At 39.5% G+C, this 25573-nt stretch overlaps 1 protein-coding gene across 13 annotated transcripts in view; it reads right to left on the bottom strand.

The window, feature by feature from the left end:
* LOC121948553 (LIM and calponin homology domains-containing protein 1-like) overlaps nt 1–25573 on the bottom strand; it is a 113879-nt gene that overhangs the window by 37800 nt on the left and 50506 nt on the right. For 11 of the 13 annotated variants that reach the window (XM_088080789.1, XM_088080791.1, XM_042493973.2 and 8 more), the window contains 5 exons: nt 25309–25378; nt 15618–15724; nt 8406–8436; nt 2846–2956; nt 226–424 (listed from right to left, as the gene is read on the bottom strand). In XM_088080789.1, the coding sequence (XP_087936915.1) occupies nt 226–424; nt 2846–2956; nt 8406–8436; nt 15618–15724; nt 25309–25378 (518 nt within the window). Of the gene's footprint in view, nt 1–225; nt 425–2845; nt 2957–6681; nt 6897–8405; nt 8437–15617; nt 15725–17222; nt 17570–25308; nt 25379–25573 lie in introns of those variants that run through there. The other 2 variants (XM_088080793.1, XM_042493977.2) reach the window with 2 other exon arrangements.

Below are 25573 nucleotides of genomic sequence, written 5' to 3'. Positions count from 1 at the left end.
AATTGACCCAAACAAAACAGCCGGTACTGAATTACTTCCCTTCCACAAGACATACGTGGTGGGGCTTAAATGACACAATGACTATTGAACAGATTTAACCTGCAACCTTTTTTTTTGAAGGGTGGTCACTCTTATCACGAGATCACACTTTGAAAATAAATTCAAACTGATATTCTACGTGAATATGAGGAGTGTAAGGTGCATAAAAAGTAGGCTATTTCCTACCATCGCTGCTGCCGCGGGCGACCAGGACGTCCGGCGACGGGGTCTGTCGTGAGCGTGAGCCGAAGGAGTCCAGACTGTCGAACGAGTCCTCGCGGCCGTGCCGTGGCGGGGAGAGAGAGTCGCTGCGCTCAGAGTCCCAGCAGTCGATGTAGCCACTGTCCCGGATGCTGCGTTTAGGGCTCTCTGCCTCCTCCGCCTCCTGAACCGTCAAATAAACACGTCAAAGTTGTATCAAACGCACAAATTAGTGTAAAAAAGGACAGAGACATAACATTTTTTGCAAAGTACTTTGAGTTAACTTGTGCTGCTTTAAGGGAATTTAATTTTCACCCAGTGAAACAATATCTGAGAAAATTAACATCTTGTCCCCTACAAACATCCAATTCTGAGTCCAAGGTCAAATTTCCCACCTTGCAAAAAATTCCTCTATAAAAAGATATAAACGATACTCAAATATAACCATAATAACTGCTTTTTTCCCACGTATTTCTGTTCATGTTTACTTGCTTCACTCAGTGACGTTGTCGCCTATCAGAGGACTCAGCTGAGTCTATAAACCAACACCCCTCCCATAAAGACCTGCACACACGCACATACATATATGAACACAGACAAACAAACAAACAAACAAACATGTATACATGCACTGTCATAAACACTGCGCACACACTTTTTCTGCTTTTAATGACTTTAAGTATTGTTATTGTTGTCTTCTATAAATAAATATGTTATTAGTTTACTATCACTTTTATATTGTTATATTATTTTCTATGCGTTACTTTTTAAAAAAAATTTTTTATATCAGATTGTGAAATTTTAACCATTTTTTAGGTGGCCTAGTAAGCGCACTAGGTTTTCAGCCTCTTTACACTGTATACAGTTTGTTATTTTTGTCATTTTTTGTATTTTCAATTGTGCAAAAATTAAAATATCAAACAGCAAACTTTGTCCAGCCCTCTTTCTTTCACCCCTTCGTAATCTGCATCTATTCCTCAGCTCAAATCCCTCTCTACAACTCTATTTTCGCACACATACAAATACACCACATGAACAGACACACAAACATGTGTACATCCATTTTCATGATCATTACTCACTTAATATTTTCTGCTTTTAATAACTTTTTAATTTTTGTTTTTGTTGTCATATATAAATAAATGCATCTCTCATTAGTTTACCATCACTTTTATATCATCATAGTACTTTCCATGTATTTATTTTTTTTATTTTTCCAAATTCAAATAATGACATTTTAACCTTTTTTTTCCAGGTGGATGCTTCAAATAAGCGCACTCGGTTCTCTGCCTCTCCCTGCACTGTATGCCATTTGTTATTTTTGTCATTTTGTATATTTTGAATTGTGCAGAAACTTTATCTAGCCCTCTTTATTTCACTCCTTAGTCATCCCTGCATCTTTTCTTCAGCTCGTATCCCTCTCTACAACTCTGTTTTCACCTCAGTGACCCCACCCTTTGTCTGTCTACACCTGAAACATGCCTAATGGAAGGTGGGGAAAGGCCTTTCCTGTCTACCAAAAGACTTCCTGTTCCTGACCCCTGGACCGCTCTGCAACTCCTAAACCTCTGATGAGCTCCACGTTATGTTTTCATGTAGCCTGTACGGCCACAGAATTCCTGTCTGACTGTATGTCTTTGTCTGACACACATCAAACTTTTTTGGTTTTGTTTGCTCAAATTACACAGAAATTTAAGAGAGGGATACTGCAAATCCTGAACAAATGACACCAAAGCTGTCAATGACAAGATATCACCTGAGGTAAAAGAGGTGGTATATTTTTGTTTACTAATTTGGGTGAGCTGAGAAACTTTGTTAACTGTGCTACTGACAATATCTGAGCAGAGAAAAGTGCATCTGGGTGAAAATTCCACGTGCTTCTTGCATTTTAATCACCATTTTTTAAGGTCCAACTTCCCTTTCATAAGCATTAAATGTAAACTGGGCAGCGCAAATTTAATCTTACATGTGTACCTGATGTGTTTTCCTTGATTTTCATTCCTCATTTTATTATTCAACTGTTTTTTTTTTTGTTTGGTTTCATAGTTACGTGGCTTTGTTTTGGTCAGCGGCAATGTGTGAACATCTGGGAAAGTTATTTTGCTGAGTTGGCGGTAATTTCTCACTTTTATGGAACAGCAGAGGGACGTCACATAGTGGAATAAATCGCATGGGGGTGACATCATGGTTATGAGTGGATGTCATAGAGTGCGCACGTGTGTGTCTGTGTGTGCGTCTTGAGGGCCTGCTTATGTTAACTTTTCTTTGTCCCTTTGGATCAGTAAAGGGGTGGGACCAGGTTAAGATGATTGACACAAGAGCCAAATTTAACAGAGGTCATCCATGGACTTCGGGTGGGGGGTTTAAATGTTGCCTGAGATGATTTCTGAGAAGTCTGTGCACATTTAAAAACACACACACAAAGGATGCCTCAAGAAATAAGTGCTCCAGTGTAGGACCGCCTCTCTACCCCTTACACCAGCTGTGGCTGCGAGGAAACATTTTAACACAACAGCAACTACTGACTAAACTCTCCCTGTACTTTAAGTTTTACATTTTCGTGATATTTTTAGGTCGAGACGTTCATTAAACATGACTGACCAACCTTTCGCATCTGTGACAGCAGGGCCTCAAACTCTTTCAGGTCCAGCGTGGGCCCGTTGTAGGAGGTACAGCCGTTGGCAGCGCGACCCAACCAGTAGATGGTTATTAAAACCTAAAAGAAATAAAAACAAAACCAAAAACAGTCACACATCATCATGAGATTAAATTTTGTTTGTAAATATAACAAAGTACAACAGTCCATGTAAGTGCCAAGTGAAATTAATGACACGCATGTGCAAAGTTTCATTGTTCAATTAGAGTCAGGCTCCATTTGGTCACTGGGGCTTTTATTGTTTAAGAATTGCGATATTAATACTGACCTGCATTAGCAGCATCTTTATAGTGATAATGAACAATTCAGTATTTCATTTTATTGTTACCTTTATTCAAGATCTAGACACAAAATGGATCAAATGCAGGTATTGTTAAAGAGGTTTCAATACTTTTTGGTTTTGGATTATTTCTGTTGATCCCTTAAATTTATCAAGTATTGATACCCAACTAGTAGGGGTGGGGTATTAAACATAATTGTAAAATCTAACATGCTATACTACATAACTCATTAACAAATTACAACTTCAGCTGTAATCTTATTCATGAAACACTAAAAGAAAGAGAGAAGCGTTTAGGGTTGTTTAAAACAAAGGCGACACAGGTCATCCAGTGACCATGACTGCAATCTTAAACTCAACTTCCTCCCTGCAGTCAGAGGTCTTCATAGTGACACCTTGGATCCAAACAGACTGTCCATTACACTGTCAAGAAAACACGTCATTGAACGCACAGTGAGACGATCTGTTTGAAGCCTGAGTTGGCTGTTCTAAACCAGTGACTGCCACATAATGAGTAAAACTGCATAACATTAGGTTATTGTTATTTAATGTTTTTCATAGGAACGTTTGTGCAATTTAATCAACCACAACAAGGCAAACATATGAAACCTTTCACTAGTTTTCCAAACAGGTAAAATGGTTACAAATAATGTTTTGCCAGCTCATGGTCTTATTGAAAGAAGGTAAAAGTGCATGAAGCTGTTCATGACTCTGGTTCTTTCACTTTTTTTTCCTAAACAGCAAAAAAAAATGTGTTTTTCTGCTCACTGCAATCCAGCCTCCTTCAAAGAAGTTACATGTTAGCTAATACTTCCTGCACAAACACGACAAGACTGAGCCTTTGTTCTGACCCTGAAACTGTTCGCAGGCACTTCTCCGGCTAAAATACAGCATCCCTCCAGGGGTCACGCTGATTCATATATGCATGTTAGCTAGCTCAGCCCTGAGTGCATAAATTATCAGGTCAATCAACAACACAGTAACCCTGTAGCATCAGTAGCTCAAGGAGACTGCACCTCTGACTCTTCCTTGTTTTCTAACGTCCTAAAGCAATGCTGAAAGTGACTGAGGAAGTGAGGCTCGCTGCATTTGTTGTGTCTCTGGTTGGTGTCAGCTAAATGCCTAAAATGCAGAATGTACAGATTGTCTGTAACCCGAGGGAGATCACACAGAGCTGCACCTTTAGCACTGTTGGCCAAGTGTTCCCTGCTATATTTACTGTGTCCATGTCAACCGGCACTCCACAGGGATTGCTTTGATAAGAGAGCTCAGCATGGCTTAATGTGTTTATTTCAGTCATACTGTCAGTGTAAACACTCTGCCGCCGCTCAAACACACTTTGAAGAAGAGTAAAAGAACTGGCCTGCTGTTCAAAAGAAGTCTTTTCTGTGTTATAATGTGCAGATTTCTCAAAAATTTTTATTTTGAAGCCCAAAAAAAGAGAAACAGCCTTATTAAGCTGTATCTCTTACAGCAGAAGGGAATGTAATGTTTTGCTAAAAGACATTTCAAAAGAGCAGACACCAGATCATTGAAGATCAAACCGCAGCGTTTCCCACACATTCATTTATTTGTGGCGGGCTGCAACAATTAAAACATCTGCTGCCACAAATAGATTTTCAAGCGCTTTTGAAATATATATATACTGTGTGGTTACTGATTGCACCACGCTCTCGGAGTGCAGAGCGTACTGTTGTCACCAGCGTGTTGTTATCACTGCAGAACACCAGGCGCAGTGAAACTTAACTGTTCATTGTGCCGGGTGTCTTAAGCCTTTGAAACCTGGACAGACATCAGTTATCTTATGCTGTGTTTAGACACCTTTTACAGGCATTTAAAACTCTGAAACCTGAGCAAATTGGTTGGGAAAAAGGTAATTAGCAACCTCTGCAAATCGTCTTGCAAACTGAAAAAACAAAACAAAAACAACAAAAAAACCCCAAAACAGTAAAAAGTGACAAAAAATGACCTGAAAATTAGCTTAAAAAAGAGAGGCAATCCATAGAGAATGATCAAATGACTAGGAAAAAATAAAAGGTATCTATATTTATATTTATTTATGTGTTTGAAATTAGGCTACCAAAAAGAAAATTAAAAAAAAAGTTCAGGTTATTTTCTTTTTTAATTTTTTCTTGTTAATTTTGGGGTCATTTCTTGTTAAGTTGCTCTTTGCTTTCTATCCATTTGTTTTTTTTCTTTTAAGAAATCAAGCCAAATTGCTTAGGTTTTAAATTTTTTCCAGGCAGATGAGATGAAGAACTTTTTTTTTGGTCATTTTGCGCAAACACACATTATAATGCAAAATATGACCTTTTTGTTGACGTTAGGGTGAGGAATTTGGTAAATATAAAATATACATAATATAAGGATTCGTGGGAACCCTGCACTCTGCCTCTCCTCTCATTCATCGATATGATCAGCTCTAACCGGATCAGCTGATCAATTATCTATGCAGCGACTCAAACTGCTGCTGAGGGTTAAAAATAACTCTGAGTTTCACCTGCGCTGCATTCATGGACTGTCTTAATTTAGGTAGGTGGCACAGAATGAGGAAAAAAAAGGGACACACGCACACAAAATAAAGAAAAAACAAAAGCGGATGTTAGCTGACACCATATCCCTATCACAGCTTTGACATTTTTCTTCATGCACACATGATAACTCATCTTACTACTTCACAGAATGCCACTGATCTACAAATAAAGCGCTAAACAACACTGCACCTGCTGTGGTTCTGCTTCATTATCTGTACACTTTAGCACACCCGAGCAGCAGGGATTATTGTTTCTGTGTCACCAGTATAATGATGATATCCGTGCCAGCTCCCATTGGAAGTGGGTCAGCACCAAATGTGTTTCAGTTGCTTACTAGTGTGCTTTAAACGGATCTATATTGATCACAACTGCACAAACTGAATGGGAAAACATGTTCCAACTGTACCCTGCATGATTCAGACGTGCAACGCTAAACCTGCAACAAACAACTGTACAAAAACCGAAACTTGGACACGAGCACCGGGCTACAGTAGTTGAAAGAAAACATGTCAGCTGAGTTTTGACTGACAGAAATATAAACAGCAGGCCTGACGGTGAAGTAATGCACAGGGTCACACTTGCTTTGCCTCTTCAGTTTCAGCAGCTGTCTGATCTGGCAGATGTGGAAAGACCTGTCAAAGAGGTTCCAGCAAAAAGCGACAATCGCCTCTTTGTTTCATGTGCACACACACGTAAGTGATGCAAACATGTTTGGCATGAACAACCCCACAAAATACCCCTACAGTGTAAACACACACACAAGCCCACACATGCACACGCTACAAGCCGCAGACCTGTAGTGGTACATATAGATCTGTATGCTAGTCATCACAGCTGCTAAACAATCATCTTGTGACTCCTGAAATCTTCCACCCGTCCATGCAACATCCTCTTTTTACGTCAACATCCAATCTGCCAAACAACACCTTCATCACCAATTCAGCAAATTCCTCACGGTACAGTTCCTTCACCTCTCAATATGTGATGTGCTGCAGAAACAGCTGCTGTGAGATCCTAGTCCTCAGTCTGAGCCTGCAGGGTCATGGATCCACAGTATAGCAGCATATAATGGTAGCAGGTCCTGGCTAAAGCCTTCAGCTGCTGGGAGTTTGCGGGTCGTTTGCTTTTGCTGCTGCAAATGTTGTCTTGTGTTGCTGAGAGAGTCCCTGTGTGTAGTCAGCTAAATGAGCTAGCAGGCCAGCTCTGCAGCTAGACACATTAACTTGTACGGTGCACAGCAGCATCACGGAGAGAGAGAGAGAGAGAGAGAGAGAGAGAGAGAGAGAGAGAGAGAGAGAGAGAGAGAGAGAGAGAGAGAGAGAGAGAGAGAGAGAGAGAGAGAGAGAGAGAGAGAGAGAGAGAGAGAGAGAGAGAGAGAGAGAGAGAGAGAGAGAGAGAGAGAGAAGCCCTGCTTTGACTGCAGAGTGGGCAGGGCCAGCAGTATGTGCTCTACTTCTTAAAGCAGCATTAATAGAAATAGAAGAAGAGATTTTTGATGTGCATTTGATCAATAATAGATAAGACTTGGGCTGTGAAACTGAATAAATAGAAGGGAGAACAGCAAATACACATAGAACTAAAATAAGCAGAAAATGAAAAATTCAGTGTTAGAATATGCAGAAAATATAGCCCTTTTCCACCCAAATAAACATGTGTAAGTCTTTTTAACATTGGAAAACCCCCTAAAATAGGCAATAAACTCCTTTCCCATTGTCAGTAGATTAGAGCTGTGTACACATCTCTGCAGCAGACAAGTACGCCTTTCTGTGTGTGTGGGGAGGGTTTTCTGCTGTGTCACATTTAACGTCTGGGACAGGCTAGAAACCATTATACTGGAAGTCGTTAAAATTGTCACAGTGGTTACTTCTGTTTGGTAATTATTGTTACCTTATATTTCTTATCTCCTTACTATTATTGCAAATCTATATTCTTTATTAACTTTTTTTATTTTATTGCTCTGTAAAACACTTTGAAATGCCCTGTTGTATGAAATGTGCTGTACAAATAAAGCTGTCTTGCCTTTAGATCTGTTACTTATTAAGTCCCTCTTTTGAACTCAGTGGAGACTAATTTTGAACAAGTACTGCTTGAATGGACATGGACGATATTTTGTGATGACATGCCACTGCATTTCATCTGTAAAAGGGCATAAAATTAGCACATCCACCTGAATGTTGTATTTGCATCACTGCAGATTGGAGTCAGAGCTGACTACTTTAGAGTCATTTGACCCTTGTGTGAATGCTGAGCGCAACCTTTCCAATTACCTCTCAACAACAGTTAGTATATTATTTGTGCACTGAGAAAGGAGCTAAAGGAGCGCTGATGTTCAAATACACTGAAATTAAACTCATAACATAGTAAGAAGAACAGCTAGATACAGAAGAAAGAGAAGATAAATAGAATAGGAAAATTAAGTTGTAAAATGTCAGACCACCGACAGAATACGCAGAGCTGAAAGATAGATGGCATGAAATTGACAGATTTGGTGGAGAAGACCACATGGGATAGATACAAGTGAAAAAGCTGAGTGTAGTGTGAACAGACCTGGTGGAGCTGGAAAAGACAGAAGAGCAGCTGAAGGAAACGAGTGTGACAACTGCAGCACAAACAGAAACACTTGACCATAATCACAGTATGCATCCAAACATGCCATTTAGCACACAAACAAATGTAATCCACAAGTAGCACTTACATTCTTGAGCTTTCGGCTGCAGTCACTTCCCCTGGGAGAGCGAGACAGAGAGGGAGAGAGAGTGAGACACTGACTTCTGGTGTTATTTAATGAAACATCTTACATAAATACAACAGCAGACAGCTTTTAAACCGAACAAACTCCCACAGATTCATGCAAAACAGCAGCAAAAACAAAACTTTTTAATATACAGTAGAGGGATCTGCAGTGAGTGAAGCCCACGCAGGAGAACTAACAGACTCAAAACTCGCATCTCTGGGCTCAGCGTGTTAGGTGATGTATTTATTTAATATTTCCAGCAGTTATGTTTACTAGCTGCAGTTTGTCTTCAGCTACCTGAAATATAAAGAGCAAGGGCACCTTTCTACATCTACCATTTTGCACCGGCACGCATCAGTTCGACGAGACAGATGTCTCAGTGGCGGTTTGACTGCCAAGTGGTCTCTGGGAGGTGCAGTGCAAAACACCACAGCAGAAGCCATTTAGCACCACAAATGTTGCCAAAATGAAAAGTTGTGGATCTTGTGGATCACCGCTTAAAGCTATAAATGGGAAGTGGAATGACGCAGTTGTAAAACTGACCCTGACACACACTTGTGTTGTGGAAACTTCTAGGCTGAGAGATGGAGATGCAGCAGCACCAGAGACAGACTAAAATACCGTCACTGAGACGTAAAACAACATTAAATCGAAAATGCTTGAAATAAAAAAAAATTTGAATTTGTGTCAAGTTTTAACATTCCCCTAATCATTTTAAAAGGGAAGAATGCCCGAAAAACCTTAAAACATTTAAGAAAGTACGAATGTTACGAATGATAAAAACACAAGCAATCATATCCTGAGGACAATATTTTCATTTTTAAAGACTCTGGGAACCCAAATCACTCAAAATGTTCTTAATATGTAATCAAGGGTCTTACATGCATAATAAATAGCATAACATTGATCAGACATTAGCCTCAATCCAAATTTTAAATGTTGTCATTTGAGTTTTTGTCACAGTTTCCTGAAGCTGGGTTGATTTGGGCGTGGTTATCCTGATTCATATCACATAATATGAATAAAGCCACAGGTGTATCTGAAGGAAAGATCATACAACAGCTTCACACTTTTCAAGATAAAAATGCTTATAATGTAGCAACATTCCCAAAAACACAAGTTTGAAGTCTTAAAAAGTGTCCTGAGTTTAAGACAAGAAGGATCAGATTTAAAGCACTCTTTTCGGTCGCCTGGTCATCCTCAGGCTTCAGCTTGGATTGTGACCAAAAAAAGCTCTACATCTGCGCTCAGGCTGATTGAGTTAAATGCTCTGCAATATAACCAAGTGCTAGCCCAACACCAGCCGTACAGGCGATCAATAAATGCTCAAAACTGATACGGGTTTGAAAAGGAGCCAATGGAGAGGAGCCAGGATGGGAGGGATGTGGTTTCTCTCTCTGATGCTGGTTTTAAGGTGGCTGGCGGCCACATTTTGAACGTTTGGTCAGCTGGAAAATATGATGGTTTGAACATGTTTCCCCCATTATCTAAAAAATCTTTTTATTTTTATGGCTATTTAATTCACTATACATGGATAGCAGATAGCCTTTTAAAGACAACCAATTATCTATAATACACACGTTGACATGTATGGGTTTGCTTTACATGGAATACAGGCTACAATATTTGGAAAATAAATAACCTTTAATTGGAAAATATGTTGACTTTTTATCCTTCTGATGCCCTGGTCTTACCATTTTTATTTTTAATGTTCATCTATCTCTTATGCATCTGTTTTTATCTTCTCATCTTTGTTTTATCCTCACTGATGTGATGCCGTCTTTTTTATCTTTTTTTATTGTCCTTTATTGCATTTATTATTCGAAGATTTTTTAAAACTTCATTTAGTGCCTTAACTAATTTTGAGATCTGCCTTTTTTATAACATTTTTGTTCCTTCTATCTGCTTTACTGTTTTTTTAAAGATTTTTTTGGACTGTTTATGCCTTTAATCGATAGGACAGAGAAAGCATGAAAGGGGCAGCAAGAAAGGGGGCGACACGCAAACTGAACCCGCGGCCTGCACAAGGGCGCTCGCTCCACCCACTGAGCCACCGGGCGCCCCAATCTGCCTTTATGTTAACCTTTTGCGTTTGCGTTTTGTTCTTGCCTTTTTATTTGACTTTTCTAGACCTTGTCTGTTTGGCACATTTGTTGATGTTTATTTTATTAAACAGAGTTTTGGCCTTTGCTTTATCTGTTCAAGCACTTTGTAAACATGTTTTTAAAAGTGCTATATAAAGAAAGTTATTATTGAAATTGTCATAATTATTATCACTATAACTTGAGTACATCTTACACTATATACTAAATACAGCTCCAACAAAGCTTAATCAACCAATGACCTTGACACGTTGTTGATCTGCGGGCAGCTGTTTCCTCTGTGACCTGTGGTTACCCACAACACCGTTATCTGAGGGTTTGGAGAAACATAATTCCAGCTTAACAGGTCCTCACTTTATAGCCTCTTGCACTGTGGCTTTATCTGCAGGGGATCCAAGTAAACATAAAAGCAGAAAATCTTATATGGATACAAAAATGCTTATAAGATTAAGTACTGCATGATCCTGTGTGGGAAATTTAATGCTTTATGGAAAATGGAACTAATTTTTAAGAAACTATGAGAGGTTTGGATTTGGTTACATTATAGCATAACTTTGTCAGAAAAAAACCACAACATCTGCTAAATATAAGAGTCACATTTATCAAACAGAGAAAACTAATGAGCATTTTATTTTAATTTTGAATAATGAATCCTGAGTTAAATTATGAAACTGTTTTTCACTATTTTCCAAGGCCTGAGGGTCACAAAGCCCAACTCACTCAACACGTAACAGACACCCAAATTGCAGTTGCGTGTGTTTTCCATGACAGCGGGGACCTGACAGAGAGAGAGGGGGAAAGAGGGGGAGAAGAGCAAGGTGAAAGTAGCTGGAGGGGATGATCTCTAAACCCTCCTCCTCATCATCATCACTTTCTGTCAAATGACAATATAAACACAGAGACAGGCTGCTCCTCTCTGATGAAAGCTTGTAAAAGCAAACCTGAAGGACAGATTCCACAAGGTATTAGATCGCATTTAGGGGCATGTTCTGCCATCTACTTCCTGTCTCACTTTTTTGTCTTTATCAGAGTCACCGTATGTGATTTTTTTCATACAGTATTAATGACAAACAGAAACATAAATGTCAAAGATGTACAATTTCAAAACAGTAGTGTTAAAACCATATTAATCTGGAGATATAAAACAGCTATGTTTTACTCTCACCCTCCTTTTATTTTCTCTTCTTCCAAGTTATAAATATATAATAGGAGGGAAAAATTAACTTCAGGCGGTCATGCTTGGAGCAGGGACTAATGCAACTGAACGAGGTTAAAAAAGACTTGTCAAAACTTGGGTGTCACTCTATTGTGACTGTTGAGTGAATGCAGGTGGGTGACAGCAGTGGATAACAGCAAGAGGCCTTGGTAACTAAACAGACATCAAAATTACATAAAAAATAAATCAATAAAAAGTAAATGACTTAGTAAAAATAAATGAATAAAAAGTAAATGAATTAATAAATAAAATTAAAATAAATTAAAAAATAAGTAAATTAAAGTAAAAATAATAATACTAGTAATGATAATAATAAAGGTATAAAATATAATACTGAGTCATCATACTGTCTAAGATCAACAGCATAACTTATACTAAGAGGAAAATTTGTAATTTTTCCAAGTTTACAATAAGTTTGTTCTTTGTTTGATAAAACTTTTATAGAATGAGAGGACAGATTTCATGAAGAATTAAATGACAAACTTTTGATTTATATTTTTCTTCCTTTAAAAATTAAAATTCTACCAACTATTACTGTTAATAAGTGTAAAAAAGCTAATGGCGAATGTACCAGCAAGCAAAGTTTTCATCTATAAAACAGTACAAAGCAAGACAGTCGAAATTATTTGCTTGTTATTACTTTAATCCAGCCTTTGTTATTCCTAAAATTAGGTTAAGTTGTTATTGTTGCTATTAATTGCTGTTAATATTATCACATATATATATATATTTAGATATATTTCCGGCTACTTGCAGACTGTAAAGAGTATGAGTAACTCAATAGTAAAATGAAAGAGGGGCTTGTGTTCTCTTGTTGCATTTCCATTATATTTTTTCCTCCACAGCTGAGGGAAACCTTTTTTTAATCTAGTTTACTTTTTGCAGCATCTCAAAACTTTGTGTAAAATTTGCTCGACAGCTGCATGGAAACACAGCGTCTGTCTGCTCTCCTCTCACTGACTCTGCCTGGCACACTGTCACTTATCTTGGAAATCGATCCGTTTCCATTAAGACACAGAGGAACAGGAGATATTTCAGGCCTGAGCTCATAGTGTATCAGAACCTGTCTGTCTTCACGCCTCCCTGTCTAAAGCTGTTTCCTAGACGAGTAAACACCTGTCCGGAGACTCTGAGGGGAGACGCATCGAAACTGCTTCCTGTCATGGGTACAAACTGCAAGAAAATCGCATCCTGTACGGCAGAAAGTTACATAACAAGTGGAAATAGCACAGGGCCTCTTAAACAATGACTCCAATGTTTCCTTTTCAGTTTAGTGTATATAGATTACTCACAGTGATATTTCTAGAGTGAGTGAGTATTTGCTCAGTATGAAAATCATCTTCCACAGAAAAATATGATTCATTACAGTTGAGATGACGCTTTGATTTGGTTCCTGTGCCTTTCTTATTGCAGTATCTGTTTGTAATGAACATTTTCACACACATTACGGTTGTGGATTTAGATTTGAAATTCAAACTACTGTTTCATGGGGAAAAAAAAACAAAAAAACAAACAGTATTTAACAATCTGTCATCTGCTCAAATTCATAGACAAGATTCGATAAGCACAACAGGCCTTGTGTCAAACTAAAGTAGGAGGTGTTCCTAAAATACACCGTCAGTCTAAACTAACTTTCCAAAAGGCAGCTGCTTTGTAACATCTGCTTGCCACTAAGGTGAGACAGCAGACACGTCCCAAATAAACAAAATATGGTTATAAAGGGCTTCATGTGGAAAAATGTACACATGCTAAAACAATATGCAGGTGAGACATGGAAAAAAATGCAACTGTGGGTTCGTTGTTATCTGTCTTAAAACGGCATTGTACAGGTCAATGTGAAAAGTGCTCAATAAATAAATGTAATAGTAGTAACTTAAATGTCAACTCCATGTTTTATTTAGGGTCTCCTATGTGTTACCAGTCAATGTTAAACACTATAACGCTATAAATGAAATGTATTATTATCATTACTATTATTAAAAACTGTAAAAAATAAATAAATAAATAAATACAAATAAATTTAAAAAAATCACATCATGACTGAATACATTTAAAAGAGGCACAAACAGGGGTGAGAAGAAAATGACTGAAAATGCATCTCTGTTAAAACTGGAGCTACATTCGTGCAACGGGGTGATGGTTGCACACATGCTCAGAAACAGAGGCACTTTAACAATAGTGTACACAAACACACGCACGCACACACACACACGCACGCACACCCCACAATGCTTTGAAAGAAATCCTTGTCCTGACAGAACCAGTCAAGCAGCTCCTCCTGAGACCAGCTAAGATTAGCTCTGCCCCCCCCCTCTCTCCCACCATCTCCAGCAGCACCTTTCTCGAACCTTCTGTGAATGAAACCCTGTCGAAGCACGAGGACAGCACATGCCACACACACGCTGACACACCCACACAAACAGTATATAAATATATACATATATGAAACAACTACATGCACTTGTCTTTGTTACCAAGCAACAAAGTAGGAGTCACGGTTCAGCGACTGAGTGTTGTCTTTGGACAGAGACCAGTTGTGTCAAACAGATATGGTATTGTTGCTTCACTGACACAGGCTCTACAAACTTCCATTGACTCTCAGTTAGTTATTTGTGTAAGCAGTGAACTGAGTGATTGTGTGATGCAGAGAATGAAAGACGGGGTGACTGATGGAGAGAAACATAACGAGTGACACAGACACGCCGTCTAAAAACACACAACTGAAGGGTTCATCCTCAACACAACACTTGGTCCATCCACTTATCCAAATACAGGCCGTAAAGTAGTATCAAAATGTCTAAAAAATACATAAACTCCAGAAACAGAGCTACTAAACAGACACTGGTGTGAAATCATTTTGACTGAACTTTGAACCCAACACTCAGGTCAACTGGAAGATAAGTCCTTAAAGCTCCTGCACAACTGTAAGTGGACGCTGGGATGAGATTTTTAAATCCAGCATCTGCATTCATAATTCAGTTTTTTTAATTGAACTGTATAGTTCACTTAGTAGAGTGCAGATCTTTGCCAGGTACGTCTGTGGGCAAGTAATGGAGGAACAGAGAGTGCAGGGAAGGCTGTGTGTTGAGCAACTAAGCATGATGATAGAGGGATAAAGGGGAGACAACATGAGGTTTACATTTTCGAGGCGTAACAGGAGTAGACAGGCTATATGGAGACAATCCTCGGAAACAATTTTCAATAAAACCCTTCTCTACCTCTCTCTTCACTCACAAGCAAATGTCACAATTGAGTCACACGATTGTCCCTCCCAGTTCCCCTTGCAGCTAAGATGGCGGGAAAAATTAACAGAACCAGGGATATCTTAATCTCATATCATGCCTAACGTAGGTGGATTATAACATATCAGGTATGCAATTAATCTGCAGATGCTCCAGTTAAAAATGACACAAAATTTTTCTATAGATGTCATTTTCAAGCAACAAGTTGCCTCCAACAAATTAGCTTGGCTTGTTTTTAGCCAAGCTGATTGCCAGAAATGCCTTTTTGCTGTGTTATTTTGTTGATCACTTGCAGCCCTTGCGTACAGGTTAGGAGGGGTGAGGAGTTTGCTTTCGAATAAAACATAGCAGTCACCAAAACAGGGTTATCAAAAACTTTAGATCACTGCAGCCATGAAAGGTCCTTTAGCAAATAGCTGTAAATGTGCAGACAAACTATTAGGCTGATTGGTCCAGTAGTCCAGCAGATGAACACATTGACCCCTTTCATAAGGAGCAATCATTTTCCCACAAGGAGTTAGAGCACATCTTTTTCAAATGGTGGATACAGTGAAACACGATGAAAAGAAACACCCGTTGGGCAGTAAGGTAACACTGAAGCTTTGAGACTTACTTGGCGGTGGGGCGTGTCGATGTGTCCTGCAGGTCTCCAGGGTCAAACAGCTGGGAGCCTTTTAGTCCCAACTCCTCACAGCCGCGCAGAAACACACTGAGGTTGTCCTGCACACAACACACACACAGAATTTCGTGAGGATAAATAAGCTGTTGGCAGCGACAGAAGGCAGCGCGAGGTCGGGTCCATTAACTGCACAAGGTCTTAACTCAAACACACCCATGACGCACACACTCTTTCCAATTCACTGAAAATCATACGGATAAAATATGAAATGCACTACTGACACCACACAGAGAAAATAAAGTCTGGCTCATTAGGCATTGTCAAAACATGTACACCCTTTATTGATAAGAAATTTTATACGTCCATTCTCGTTGACTCATTGACTTCCCAAATTTAAACCTTATTTTCAACAAACATATCTGATAGGACCGACAGAAATGGACCAGCATTTCTGGAAGTCAAAAAATGTCCTCACACACTCTCTCCAATTCACTTAAAATCATACGTCATAAGTCTGGCTCTTCAAACAGGTACACACGTTAATTTAATGGACACATACGTGAACACACTTTAATGATCATAAAGTCTGCCCATCAATTCTCACTGACTCAAAGACTTCCAAATTTCAACCCTATTTACATCTTAAACCAAACTCTAGCCATAAACTTTAGACCTAAGGCCGGCCTCACACACATTTTAGCTAATACATTTTCTAAACTTTTCCATAATATTTTACCTTATTACTCTGACTTTATTTAAGAATTTCAAAAGGGTTGGTATAAGAACACATTTTTCCTGGATATTTTTGAATGTGCAAACTGCTAGCACTTGCTATCTTCACTTACAAATTAGACCAACTGCCAACGAGTTTCATATGTAAAAAGATCAGACTGGAAAAAACAGGTACTCTGCAAAACATCAAATCCATGCACGTTTTGGAGGATAGATAACCAAAGATCCGATCAAGTGTCACACAGCGCAGCACTAGAATTTAAATGCAACATACTTTGTGCAATGGTAGACATGATTGGGGATTTTTCTGAATACATTTTAAACAATAGGCCTACCTAAAACAATGTATATTCAAAACTCCTCCAAAACTTTATGTTAATACCAAAACATTTCCAGGCCAGTTATTCTAATTTCACAGTTTTTGAAGGAATTTCATGAATGTGGGAACCGTGCTAAGGTCAAACATATCTGATAAAAAATGTCCTTATAAGGTGTCAAATTCAAATGGGTCCTCACAAAGATAGAACTACAAGAAAATTATTCACAGAAAATTACACGAGGTCAACGTCCTCTTTATTTACTGCAAATGAAGTCTCTGACTCTCTCTCTTTCTCACACTCACTCACTCACACACACACACACCCACACACACACACACACACACACACACACAAATGAACAACTCTTTCAAGGTCTCTGTCAGGGAAACACACAAACACACATGTTGGCCAGAGAAGAGAGATGACAAGACTCCTGTTTTACTAATTTGAAGAGGATGGATTCATCTCCTTTCCTTGCATACACACATGCAAACACACACACCATAAACACACAGACCAGCAACACACAACATGAAAATCAGGATACCTGCTCGACAGAAATGTGACACCTCCAGGTTTCGTGTTTGGCTTTCGTACGTCTTGCCTGTCAGATTACTCCAACTTTCACTCTTCACCTTTTGCTCCCTTTCAAAGGCTTCCTTCAATATCTTCCCTCCTTCACCTGCTTTTCCTCGATCAGTCCCTCTCTCTCTTCTTCTCTACCTTTCACTCTCTCCCCATCTTCTCAGTCGTCCTCCCTCTCTACCCTCTGCTCTCAGACAGACTCTTTGTTGGATGCAACCTGAGCTGAGCTCTCCTCTCCTGTTCCCAGGTTCTCTCTCTCTTTGTTTCTGTGCCTCTCTCTCCTTCAGAGGGCCACAGCCAAAGCCCTTCCCTCTCTCTCTCTCTGTCTCTCTCTATCTCTCTCCCTCCCTCTCTCTCTCTTTCTCTCTCTGGGTGTCACCGTTTCCTCTTCGCCCTGATTGTCCCAAGCACTCTCTCTCTCTCTATCCCTCTCACACCAAAACACAAATACAGTGTGCTGATATCCACAACATGCACACATTCAGACAATGTAAAGTTCTTAATATATATATGTATGCATCCTTTTAAATGCTCAGACTCACTACAGACTTATTCATATTAAACATGCATGACTACAAACAAATGAACACACACACACACACACACACACACACACACACACACACACACACACACACACACACACACACACACACACACACACACACACACACACACACACACACACACACACACGGAAACACTTGTTCTCACGATCCTCTCCCATTTGTAGCAAAACACCCCCTCTAAACCCACCCTGCAGCTTCCTGTGTTTTTGGGACAGTGCCATCTCTGCTCTCCTGGTGAGGCAACTCCACCCACCCATGTGCACACGCACGCACGCACGCACGCACGCACGCACGCACGCACGCACGCACGCACGCACGCACGCACGCACGCACGCACGCACGCACGCACGCACGCACGCACACACACACACACACACACACACACACACACACACACACACACACACACACACACACACACAGACACAGACACTCTCTAAGAAAGGACACAGCAATCTCCTCCTTTGACAGTTTTACTCTGGGGAGGACACACCTGCAGTGCTGATCAAGGTCACATTCGCATACAATTAATATCAGCGTAGCCATACTAAAGAATATTTTCCAGATATCAGAAATGAGTTATTGCTTGTGGAACAATAATATCCTCCCTCAGGGTGGGGACAGCCTGTAACAGGGACTCCCAAACATTTTGCGTCCAAGTAAACAGATCCAAATATGACCCAAATATCCCAACCGAATGGGATTCTGTAGTAAAGTTCAATAACTGGGAGGATTTTCTTTTGCTGCTCTGTGTCAAACTTCTTGGCAATTATGTAAACAGTGAGGTATTACTTACTCCCATTGCATATGATGTATTGACTTATTTCCAGATCAAACTTGTGCAAACACTTGGACACATGCTAGAAAAGCTGCTTCTTTGACTTTAAACTCAGTGTGTGTAAATGCTAAAAAGCTGGCAATGTATTTTGAAAGGGTCAAGTGGAAGACTGAACTTGCTCAACAGCTGTGTCCATGAGCAAGCTAACTTAATCAATTCTTGCTAAAATTGGAGTTGGTGGCGAACAGTAGACAGCAGATGTGTGGTGAGCTGTCTTGTTGTGTTCAGGTTTTAGTCTATGAATAGCAAAGAAATAATACGGCTAACTCAATAAGTAATGATCTTATTCAAAAATATCAAAGCCATTTCAAACAAGGGCTGCATTCAAAGCCAGACAGCAAAAGCTGAAACATAAATAGGATTTTTTTATGACAGACACTCTTCTAAAGGACAGAAGGTCTTTCCTTAACAATGCACATGTAATTACAGTCAGGGTAAAGAAAAATCAGTAATTTATTTCTAAACACATATAAATGTTAGAAAACTGTGTAGGACTGAATTGTGGCATTAGACCGTTAAACTGTTATTTACCATTTCTGTGTACAGGAGCTTTTGGATGGGCCCAAAAGCCTGTTTGACAGAGCCATCTTTAACATAATCTCTCCCGTTCTATATAAAAACAAAGAATGAGCCACTGTGAAGCAACAGACTCTTGTTAGCAGCTAACTCAGCGGCACAAAGAACGCGAATCTCCTGAGCCGAGCAGCGAGCCGCCACGCAACTACAGACTCTTGTCAACAGCTTCACCGGTAGCACAGTAACAAACACACCCTGAGCCAAATGAGAGTCGAAGGCTGAGAGAGCCTCTGGATCAGCAGCTAATAGCAGCTATCGTTAGCGTCAAAGCTGACACTCAAAACAGTGAACAGTAACTGCCAGCGTGCCGAGTAGCTGATTTGGGCTAAAACAACTTAAAGGCAGGTTTATAGCTGATATTCTGCTTGTGTTTAAATGATTGTGGCATTTAACAGACTTATTTATTCACAAATTTATCACAATGAAAGAGCTAAGAGGGCTTGTAAAACATAGCAAACTCACCCCTCACACACAGCGTGAACAGAACGACACATTAAACCATAAATACTGAGATCTAATGTCTAACCGTAGTTTAAACTCCTTCAGCAGACACACCCCCAGTCTCTCAGAGCAGAGAATACTGCTCGATTTTGAACCCTAATTTTACATACTTGGTGATTTTTTTTAATAATTCAAATTTAGTTTGGTGGCTACTAACATATTTTTCTTGGTAGAGTCTCATTAGAAATATATATTTTTTCTTTACCCAAAACTAGATAACTGTGTGGATAATATTTTGCAAAAAGGAAACAAAAAACTAAATATGTATGACCACATTTGCTATCATAATGCAGCTCTCAGCCCTTCCATACAACATGTTGTGCATTCTTCAACTATAGGCACTACAAAGAGAAACTTTTTCTCAGAGACGAGCCCGCAGGAGCTGTTTGATAAGAAACCACAGAGGACCATATATTTCTAAGAGTATTCATGAAAAAGTGAGCACTTGAGAAGTTGCAGCCAGAGGCTGGATGGGGATCTGGTGACGCTGACATCAAAAATCTCAGCAATCATGAAGCAACTTCAACTGTAACTCCAGCAGCTAAACAATTTTGTCCCACAGATTTTCCTCTGTTTCCCAGCTTGTGTTTCACACGGTCTGGATTTGAAATAACAAACACTGAAATAAAGCGACAGCCGATTAAAAAGGCTCATTTAGTACCGACTTGCGTAATGACACACTGGGTAATTTACTGGGTGCTTGGAGTGTGTGCATGCGAGTGTGTCTGAAGAAGTGAGCATAACTTTGTGGTGATTTGCAGGTCACTGCCACAGGAAACTGGGCGTTTACCACAAAGAAGTGACTGACAGCTGAATGTGTTTGTAGAAGGATTAGGAGGTAGGAGAGTGACTGTGACACAAAGCCCTTGTCCACTCTGTTCCCCTTAAAAAGAAGTCATAATAAATTTGGGCAAAAGTTAGATCCGGTATGGAAACACTAATATTGTGATAAAATTAACAACTGATAAAATTAAGTAAAAAATACAGCAGAAGGTGCACAAAAGATGACAATTAGCAGCAGAAAAAAGTTTATTTATATGAATTAGCCGAGGGTAAATCCCAACTGTCTGAAAAGCCACTTTTACACAGAAATGTTGCTATAGGGTCGCAACAAAATCTCCCCTCTATATTGCTCCTGCATTTTTACACAGAACCAAACATTAGCAGCATCATTCTGCTCCTGTATGTGATTATACACCGCATCGAGGCGTCCCGCCATCAAAGGTGTGACATATAAAACATGTGCCAGCTACACTTTCTAAACACTAACAAAGGCATCACCATCATTTACTGTCTCTGTTGTATGACAGCTGATCTCATCGTCTGCTCGGAAGGTAATAAGCTCCGTAATCTCATTGTTTTCCCAATTTGCAGACATTTACCGCCACTGCTCCTTGAATTAGCCGTAATGCTAAAAGCTGCTTGTAAAATCTGCCTGGATGGGATATAAACATGTTGTCAAAACGTCAAACCCATGCCGCCCATGGGTACATACACAGACCTTGTTTCCGCACTGTTACTAGTTCGGCTCAGAGGTGAGACCTCTGTCCCTACTTTCTGCGCTCAGACGTTATATACAGAACGACGAGGCGGTATAACAGTGTGATATTCCCACCTTGAACAGGCAGTGTAAATGCGGCTTAAGTCACACTCTCCAACCTTCCAGTGTTATTGGCTGTGCATATCATGCTGATAAGGACTGTGTGTGTGTGTGTGTGCGTATGTGTGCATTGTACCTACATTGGTACAAGTGTGCGTGAGAAAAAAAGAGCTTGGGTTCCTTTGAACACAACCCTCACTGTAATCGATATCTGACCACCAAGATTAGACCACCAAGGTTTCTCAGGGAAGAGGATCAGTGCTCACACCCTGTTTTGGGGCCTTGACTGAATCCAGAGGAAAGCTGACCAGGATGAGGAAACAAGCTAGTTGGGTGTCAAGAAGATATATTCTTTTTTTTCCTCCCTGCCAAGGACAACACCCAAAAATAAGACAAGAGTAAGGTGAAGGAGAGGGCCCCACCATGCTGCACTGTGCACTGAAATACACTTGGCAACCAAATCACGGCGCAGAGGGAAACGAGCATCCACTCACTGAAGAGAGGCTTATGTTTGTGACGGTGTGAGATGTTAACACTGATGGCGTCCTCTGAGGGTGAGCTGTAGTGTTAGCTAGCTCAGGTGAGTCAGCACAGGAATCTTTGTCCGTGAGTAGATGCACACGGTGATTCGGTTAGCAGAAGCTGCTTAAACTATGCTACACTGCCTCTACAATCTCCAGAGGTGGACCTTTGTTTTGTCCATATCACAAGCTCTTAGAAAACATGCACAAATATGAACAAAATTAATGAAAAGTACGAACAGAAGTCTCCGTCTGCCTCCATCTCCAGATACAATTTTCAGCATAATTGAGCCCTTCACTAGCTCCGAGAAGCTCAATGACGTAAATACACGCTTCCCTCTGTGCAGTGATACAGTTGGCAGGTGTAGTTTAATAGAGACACGAAACTGCTCACAACGAGGTCTGTTGATTATCTTGAGTAACCAGGTCTGATTTTTGAAAAGAGATGTTGCCGATGAGTTTTTCAAATGTAATCTTTGGGCACCTTGAACACCTTAAGTGCAATCTAGTTCCATTTTATTGGAGACATCTCTACAGCCAATAACACTCTGCAACACTGGACACTCTAGATTGATATATAGCACTACAAGTAGGAGGAAAAATATGTATTTTTGATTTTGGGGTGTACTGTCCCCTTCAGTGTACTTATGTGTTGAGAAGACATCTACAAATACATCCAGTACTGATATCACATAAATACATAGACATAATATTTGTGAAATATGCATTTCTATGCATTCTTACTAGAGTTCAACCAGTATATTGGCAAATGTTAGTCAGCTGCAGTTTTAGCATCACCTGTGTGTTGGTCAATAGGTAACAAGAAACTGCATTGAAGAAATTATTATTATTATTATTATTATTTTTATTATAATTATTTTAGAAACAGTGCTCCTCTTAACAGATGGGCTTGACATGTTAATTTTTCAACCGCAAAATGTCCTGCTCTGGACATGATATAGTCACTGTTCTTAAAAATAAATTATTAGAAGATCATTATCAATAACATTTGGTTACGTGATGTATTTATTTCAAAATGTGCGTTCAGCTGTTATGCTGTTCCACATATGAAACAAAGCAGTATTAAATAGGAGTGGTGAAAAAAATCAATACAGTACAGTATTGCAGACACCAATTCTTGATTTTTAAAAATAAATGTATTATATTGCAAATACAAATTTAAACTTTTATTAGCCTACTAGAATCAGAAATCACCTGCTTTTTCAGCCCACTGGATATATTTTACTGCTATAAGAATGACTGAAATGAGATAAACCATCTGAAAACTTTATATTACAAGATATAACATGTATTGACAAAGTTTTCCTTAGGGGACTTAATTTGCAGTTGAAAAAAAGGTAATACATTGCAATGTGTCTCAGTACTAGCAAATTACAAAACGTTTAATATTTTATCCTGACTAAAGTATCCAGATAATATTATGTGGTGGGGCCTCTGCAAAGGGCTTTAACACACACATGTGGTTTCATTTTTTTTTCCTTTTATCATGCTGTCAAGTAAAATCCCTTTTATATCTAAAATATAAGCAAAGAAAAAACATCTTTAGCATGACTGACGGGGCTTTGAAAAGCTCTCACTGCACCGTGTGAAGCTGAATTATCTTAAGATACTAATGACGCATACAATCCCTCAAATAAATATGAAAACTGAAAATCCCCAAAGCCAGAATTACAAGGGTTTACGTAACACTTCGAAGTGTTTGTGTTTTTTTTCTTTTACCATGTGCGTCACTGCTGCCCTAAACTTGACGTGTGGAAAACAACACATTTTAAACATGTGAATTACTACTATTCAACTTGCAGGGCGATCTCCGCTGCGTGTCTGTTTACACACTGTAAAACATGAGCATACCAGTCGACCCAGAGACGGCTGGGAACAGAGCACGCAACAACCAACCTGTTCAGACCAACAGCGAGTCGCACAGGCCAAACTGCCAAAGCACTGAGGTAGCTGCTCTAATTACAAAACAGCCGAACCTCCTCAGAGACTCATTTTCCCATTAGCCCCCAAACAGGAAGAGGAAGGGGGAGTAGCCTGTGTTTTATTACGATGGTCCTGATAACAGCAGACCCCTTGTTTATGTGTTTCTCACCTCTTTAATCACAGCCCAGAGGAGGAAAAAATCCCTCCAAAGCCTCAGAGAGACAGAATTATGAAACTTCCAAAGTACACAGACTCATATTGTTTAGACTGGAATAAAACCAGCAGGTGTGATTTTTCTCTTACTTTTTATATGTTGTTCTCAAACTAACACTGTAAACATGTTTTTCTTCAGTGGATGATATATCTGCCCCTTTGGGCTAATTAGTAATGGTCATGCAATGTTTTTCATCCTGGAACTACTCTGCCTCTCCTTGGGCTAAAAGAGGCAGCTGTTCTCATGGTACCATTAGTTATTGCACTTAAACAGGATTCCTGCAGGTTAAGGTAAAGTAGCTTTAAGACTTGTAAAGACTTTTTTAATGTTAATGAAAATTAAGACCAATTTCCTAATAACAAAAATTGAAGAAGGAGAATTTTATTTTGCCCAAATGTTTATTGCGACATAACCTTCAAAAATTTTATCCAGACAGTGTGAGCAGAGGAGCTCTTGGGTTTAAAGCTCTAACAGGATGATCAATTGTTATTCTAGCAGTGACTGTGTGGTGGAGAAAAAGGCTTGTAAAGAATGTGGCTGTGTAATTATCTGCCACTTGTGAAAAGCCAGAGAGGGCTCATTGGCAGCCATTAGCGACACCATGAGATAAGAAAGCCCATTTCAGCCAAACTCAGACTTCCTGGTCTGCTCTGTCATCCAAATAATACCCAGCTCCCCTTACACTTGCACACCATCGTCATGTTTTAAATCGTTTTGAGTGTGTTCCTACAGACTCCTGACACATTTTTTTTCTTTAATCACACTAATGTGGCCTGCAGTTGATGATAAATGATAATGCCAAATTTTCACCATGGGAGATGGCATGAACAACAAATATTTGTCTTTAAAAACAAGCTGAAAAGTGATCTTTTTTTTAAAAAAAAAAAAGAAATCTCAGTATGTGGCCAGGTAACCTTTAGGTCACCTTTGTGCTTTGGAAAGCTGCACAGGTACTAAAGCAATAAAAGTTACAAGGCTGCCATACACTACATCTCCTATGACACCCCTAAGCCATGTCATGCATAAAGCTTTTTGGACTTATTCAAGTATTCCGGCAAGTTTTTAAAATTAGACAGCACTGAGAAAGACCGTCTAAAACAGCCCTGGAGAGGCAAACAGATGCTGATAAAAAGTAAAAGGGGAGGAGGAGACGCAGACATAAAGCAATGTGACAAGCAAGGAAAAGCAAGAGATAGCATGGGGAAAAAACAATCCAAGAGGATTTAGAGACTGTCTTTAGTTTTGGTGGGGATGCTGTCAGGTTGAGTAAAGGTTAAGGACTTACCAGGCCAGCTATAGGTGTTGGAAGTCTGTTGATTTTCTTCACCAGACCGGGTTTAATGGAGCTCAGCAACCTAAGAAAAGACACACAGGGAGGAGTACATTACAAGCTGAATACGAATACAAAAAGCAGAGTCATACCTTTAAAAGTTATCTCAATGACAGGTTGAGATGAATATTTAAAATCTAAACCAAGCTGAGGCACAGTGAAATAACTGGAGGCAAAAGAGCTAAAGAGTGTGTCAATCTCAGTGTGTCTCTTCGGAGAA

Source organism: Plectropomus leopardus, chromosome 8, assembly GCF_026936395.1.
Source record: "Plectropomus leopardus strain MGB_pleo_1.0 chromosome 8, ASM2693639v1, whole genome shotgun sequence".
Lineage (NCBI taxonomy): Eukaryota > Metazoa > Chordata > Actinopteri > Perciformes > Serranidae > Plectropomus > Plectropomus leopardus.
Note: the sequence above shows the minus strand (reverse complement) of the source record. Positions and strands in the feature narration are given on the sequence as shown.